Source organism: Centroberyx gerrardi, chromosome 8, assembly GCF_048128805.1.
Source record: "Centroberyx gerrardi isolate f3 chromosome 8, fCenGer3.hap1.cur.20231027, whole genome shotgun sequence".
In the NCBI taxonomy this organism is placed as follows: domain Eukaryota; kingdom Metazoa; phylum Chordata; class Actinopteri; order Beryciformes; family Berycidae; genus Centroberyx; species Centroberyx gerrardi.
The window spans coordinates 28,342,565-28,348,657 of NC_136004.1; the positions used below are offsets into that span (position 1 = coordinate 28,342,565).

The following is a 6,093-nucleotide window of genomic DNA, read 5'->3' on the forward strand; positions in this document are numbered from 1 at the left end:
AAGGAATGACAGGTCAGTGTGTGAGTGTGAACCTGGGAGAAACCTGACCGCTGTTTCTTTTCAAAGCCAAGCCACAGATGACAGTAAATAACATGGTAATAGCTCTGCAGGAAATTACAAGCTTCATAAGGTATTCATTGCATTATTCATAATCTTTATCATTGCTATTTATTGATTCCCAATCAGGGTCATTGTTATTTAACAGCAAGAGACGCTGTGATGAGAGTGTGGCTTATTGAACTATCGGTGTGGGCTGTCCTTTACCTAAGAGACCTATAGTAATCCTACAATAAATTTTAGGAGGATACCACAGCAAAACTATAGGTCCCTAGAGAAAAAAAAAACCCATAAAGTACAATAATACCAATTTAAACTCACCATCAAGTGCCGAAGACACACTACAAGTCCCTATAGGAGTAATATACAGTTACTAAAGAAGATAAAAAATAACATGAAATACAATAACACCACTATAAACTCAGTATTGAGTCCCTATAGGAACATTAAAGGAGTAATAAGTGTCACTTTCACTGTTACTCAAAATGAAATCAGAGCATTGCCTATATTCCACGACACATACAAAGAAATATGAAATGTATATTGTACTTTTATGTTTAGTTTTTTTTCAACATGGCACAGTTACCATCCCAGCAGTGTCTGCTCTGCATGGGGCCAATCAAGCTATCAGTAAATATCCAGTGATATGCATGATAATCAAACAACACCAGCGAGATGCATGACGCTCTGCAGCAGCAATGTAAACAACATACGACCTAATGAGGAGTGATTTCTCAATCGTTTCCCTCACAGACACAGCACTATCCTCATGAAAAATCACTATGAGACTCCTATAAGGACTTATAGTGTGTGTCCGGAGCTCAATAGTGAGTTTATAGAGATCTTACTGACCTTTTGTTTCTTATCTCTTATGGTATTTGTGACACTCAGTAGTGAATGAGTGAGTTTATCCGTGTCCGTATTGTACTTTATGCGATTTTTTAATCTCCAATAGCATTTCTATAGGATTTTCTGTGGTATCATTTTTTTCATGTATCCTAGCTGCATGACAATTTCATGTTTTGCTGTGAGGGCAGGGTAGGGTTCTTCCTCGTGAAGGGATATTATGTAATTTTCAATTCATAAGATACCCTGCAAGAAAAGCTGGCTAGTGTAAAAGGTTACAGAGCAAGAAGAGGTTTCGTTTTGCCTTCTGCCAGCTTAGGATGTCTTATCTTGTGTTATCTGCCACCACAATGTTGCAAAAAGCCTGGAAGAGAGGAGTGTAACTTCCTCTGCTAATGTCCAATGAGCAAATACTACTTGCATTCATTTCAGTACAGAAATGTAAAAAAACTGGTCACTAATGTGTTTGCACATAGACAACATTCATTTGAAACATACAGTATTTTGAATGGATGGAATACTTGATATTCAGCATAAACAGATATAAGTTTTCAACAGCAAAATGTATTCCTATTTCCAGCGTCCAAAATATATTTCAAATGAATCTACAGGTACAAATGGGTCAATGACAAATAAGGTTTTGAAAAGAGGGTAGAAAAAAACTGACCAAAATGGATTTAAAATGCATTTTGAAGTCCACAAGAATGTATTCTGCATACACATATCTGTTTTATAGATGTTACGATGATATCGACTCACTTTTCAACAAGATTTCTGATCTTACCAACTGTCAAGTGGTGCCACCATGTAAAAAACTTTTAAAAAATGCACTTTCACCTTCTGTATCATTACTGAAAACCTACAAACTTGAATCACTGTAGCGTCTAAAAAGCATAGAACTATTTGATTAAGAATCGTATTGAGGAAAATAAACTTTTTATTGCAGTTTTGTTCTCTGCCTGCAAGTTCGGACCGTTGCACCGCCTGACATTTTTAGACTCTGGAACACCAGAACTCCAAAAAATAACTTGCATTTCAATACACATGACATGAAGCAGATATTGTAGAATAATTTGATGTATTACATTTGTTTCTTTGGATTTGGACACACAAAATGCACATTGTGTCATTGACCCAAATACATTTTTTTATTTTTTTTATTTTTGAGAGAGACATAAGGAGAGAGAGAGAGAGAGAGAGAGAGCGAGAGAGAGAGAGAGAGAGAGAGAGACATAAAGAGAGAGTGAGAGAGAGAGACATAAAGATAAAGAGAGAGAGAGAGAGATAGTAAGAGAGTAAGAGGGAGAGAGAGAGGTAGACTCACATAATGAGAATGCCTTTTGCATTCTAATCATATACATATTGATACAATGTATGTTACGATGACACATTGTAACTATAAAGATTCCATACTGCTTTGGCAACATTGTATCCTAACAGTCATGACAATAAAGCATAATTGAACTTAACTGAATTGAACTGAGACAGAGACAGACTCACAGAACGAGAGAGAGACACAGTCACAGAGAGAGAGAGATACACTCACAGGGAGAGAGAGAGATTCAAAGAAAGAGAGAAACATACAGAGAAAGAGAGAGAGAGACTCATTGAAAGAGAGAGAGCAAGCGAGACACAGACTCACAGAAAGTTACAGAAAGACAGAGACTCAGAGAGACATAGACCCACAGAGAGAGAGAGAGAGAGAGAGAGAGAGAGAGACCCACGGAAACAGTGAGACACTGACCCACAGAGAGACCCACAGAAAGAGAGACATAGACCCACAGTGAGAGGAGAGAGAGACATTGACCCAAGGTGAGAGAGAGAGAGAGAGAGAGAGAGAGAGAGAGAGAGAGAGAGAGAGAGATAAGAGAAAGATAGACACACAGAAAGAGACAGCCTCAGAAAGAGACACATACACTTACAGAGAGAAAGACTCAGAGAGAGAAGAGAGACGGAGAGGGAGAGAGTCACAGAGAGAGAGTGAGAGAGAGAGAGAGAGAGAGAGAGAGACTCAGAAAGAGAGAGAGAGCAGCAGTATTTTGAGAGCTGTCACCCAGAAAAAGCCCTAACCGTCAACACAGCAGCTCGCTCTGCTCTGCCTGCAAATAGCCTGCTACTGTACAGATAACACACACTTTAACTGGCAACCCAACCGCAAACCATAACAAAAAATAAAAAATGTATAATAATAACAACCGACACTCACTTCCCCAGCTCTTCGTATAGCTGATATTCGTCCGTGAATCGCGTACAGGTTGTCGTGGCCATGTCTCCCCTGTCTCTCGCACGTCAAAAAAGGGCTTCTTCTTCTGCTGCTGCTGCTTCTTCTGCTGCTTCTTCTTCTGCTTCTTCTTCAGCTCCGAAAAAAATATAATTTATTTTGTGTATCTGTGTCTGTGAATGTGGGTCCGCCTAGCAGCTAGACGGAAAATGTTTTGGTGTGTTGGTGAAGGAGGGTTTGATAGAGCTAGAAAGCCCAGCGACCAGGGTGGGTGTGCGCGCTCTCTCGCTCTCTCTCTCTCTCTCTCTCTCTCTCTCTCTCTCTCTCTCTCTCTCTCTCTCTCTCTCTCTCTCTCACTCACTCTCTCTCTCTCTCTCTCTCTCTCTCTCTCTCTCTCTCTCTCTCTCTCTCTCTCTCTCTCTCTCTCTTCTATCAGCTACCGTGCTCGACTGAACGCGGTCAAGCTAGCCGGGGTGAGAAAGGCGCCTTCCGATTACTGCTTTCAAAATAAAAGCCCTCGATTCCAACACAGGCAGCGTTTTTAATCAGTTAATGTCGACCAAGTGGAGCTCTTAGACTGAAGAATGGCAAATGCCACATCTTGCTGAACTCAAATGACACCCATGAGATCAGATTAGATGACACTTTAAATGATTCCCCGTGGAGAAACTGGGTCATCACAGATAAGAATAGGACAAGAAGAGAAGTGACTCTAACCCTAACCCAGTTACAAGAGAACATATTGAGAAAATCACAAGTGAATAAATAAAAGGATGCAGCTTCTTCGTTGCAAGATTTATAGGTTTGAAGGTGTTCACAACCAGGACAACAGAAATGTGTCCAGATCTGCAAATGTGCACTGAAAGCTATTCACATGATCAGACTTACAGATGAAGGTGACATATAAAAAGAAATATGGGCAGAACATGCAGAGCTATAGGTTTAAATGGAATGGAAAGACAGCAGACATCCTTCCAAGTAGTGATGTATACATTTTGTTTTTGAGTCTTTCTGAAAATACACTATGAAAAAACATGAATTTATGCCATGAAGATTTATGTCAACCTAAAAGCAGAGTAAACTGTTTCAAGGTGGGTTTGCCCTCCATTATTTCCTAACACCAGGGATGTAGGGCAGGATAAACCCACCTAAACTCAGTTTACCCACCTTTTTATTTGCAGAATAGGTCACCCACTTGTATAGGCTGGCTGAAAATATAAATAATTTGTGTTTATATTTGTCGTTGATTGCCTTATAATGATTACTGACTGGAGGTCATAGTTTACCTTTTTTTTATTATTAGTCACTACATCACTGCCCAATACTTACTTATTCATTTCCAACCCTTAAGAATAGTCTGTTTATGCTTTTATTATGAAGGGAAAAATCACCCATTTTCCGGTCTCATGCTGACCAAGTGTGGCTAGCTTGACGCAGTCCGCTTGGTGTGACTGCAGCTTCGCCTCGGAGCGGCGCGGAGGAAGCGCTCTCTGCTGCCCTCTGCTGGACACAGCGCGCAGCGGCAAGCGCGGGCAACGTAATCAAACGCACCTCCCGTCTGTACAGTGCGCACTTCCAAATAGGGGCAAATATGAGTGAGATGGTTTGTGCTTTCAAAATGTGCCGCCATGCGCGTTGTGTATGCGTGTGTTTGACTGGATTCAAGCCGGACGATTTTAAATGTATCTCTGGTTTATCTACAAAACTTACTAAAACCAACTATAGTAATCCTGTAATACATTTTAGAAGAATATTACACAAATATCACAGCAAAACTGAGTCCCTAGGAATACTATAGGGATATTATAGGGATACCATAGAACATGAAACTACTGTGAAGTGCAAGTCACTATAAACTCTCTATTCAGTACTATAGACACAATATAAGTCCCTGTAGGAATATTATAGGGATACTGTTGAAGATTAATAAACACCTCAAAATAAAACAAGGTCGAAACAAATTATAAATCACTATAGGAATACTATAGTGATTTCTCATTAGGGAGCACTGTGCAGGCTATAACTGCACTAAATGTTATCGCTGCAAAAATGAATTTCTTTCCACAGGCATTACATGCAGGGGGTGTCACTTGACCCACTGACATTTCTCTCAGCCTACTTGTATATTCAAGATGATTAAAAAAAAAGGCTTAGTTTAGAGTTTCCTTTCCTCAGAGATAGATAAAAGAACAGAACATACAGTAGGCCAGCAGTCTGACCTTTGCTCCAGCAGTCCAGATCTTCTCAGTGTGACTCCAACAGGGGTGACACTGCACCCAAAGTGTTTTAAGGGTGACACAAATTCACAAAAACAAGTCCACAATGCAAAAAGAAAAGAGAGAAGATATTAACTATAGGCTATATCTCTGATGGTGCCAACTGGAACCACCGTGACAAATATTACAAGTGAAAAGACAACCCTGTTTATTTTATAGGAGGATACACTTTTACATAAAATATCTGCTGTACCTGCAGGTCTGAATGTTTTGGGTTAGTCCTTTTTTTTCCTGACTGGCAGCTAAGCAGAGATGTAGTGGTGAATGAAAAACAAAAACCTAAAATTATACTTCCAGAAAAACCTCAATTTATGTTTTTCCCCCCCAAGTGAAACACCCAATCCTCATGTAACTTACATCAGTTTGATACTATATACTGATGCATGCTGTGAATTTCTATCATGAAGGTTTGTATGGAGCTAAAAAGGTGTTTCAACTCCAAACCCATAAATGAAAATCTGACTTTCCACTACATCCTCATGCCTCAGTGATCCTTCCTTCCCTTCCCTCCTTCCCTCCCTCGGCCATTAAAGAGCCTCACAGCCAGGACTGATGCAACATAATTGCTCCCAATTAGCTTTATTAGCCACTACGGCTCATTAGGGAGTTGCCCTCCCTGCTTCCTAAAGTCATGTACTCGTGTGCTGCTGCAGGATTGGTTGACCTCCGAGTTCGTTGCTCCCAGCGTTAATT

General features: G+C 40.1%; 1 protein-coding gene across 1 annotated transcript in view; it reads right to left on the reverse strand.

The window, feature by feature from the left end:
- Window positions 1-3,331, reverse strand: part of LOC139916162 (calcium/calmodulin-dependent protein kinase type II subunit beta-like) — an 80,037-nt gene extending 76,706 nt beyond the window's left edge. Inside the window, exon 1 of the mRNA XM_078285370.1 lies at window positions 3,110-3,331. Coding sequence (XP_078141496.1) covers window positions 3,110-3,171 — 62 coding nt within the window. The 5' untranslated portion in view covers window positions 3,172-3,331. The remainder of the gene's footprint in view (window positions 1-3,109) is intronic.
- Window positions 3,332-6,093: the final 2,762 nt, after the last annotated feature.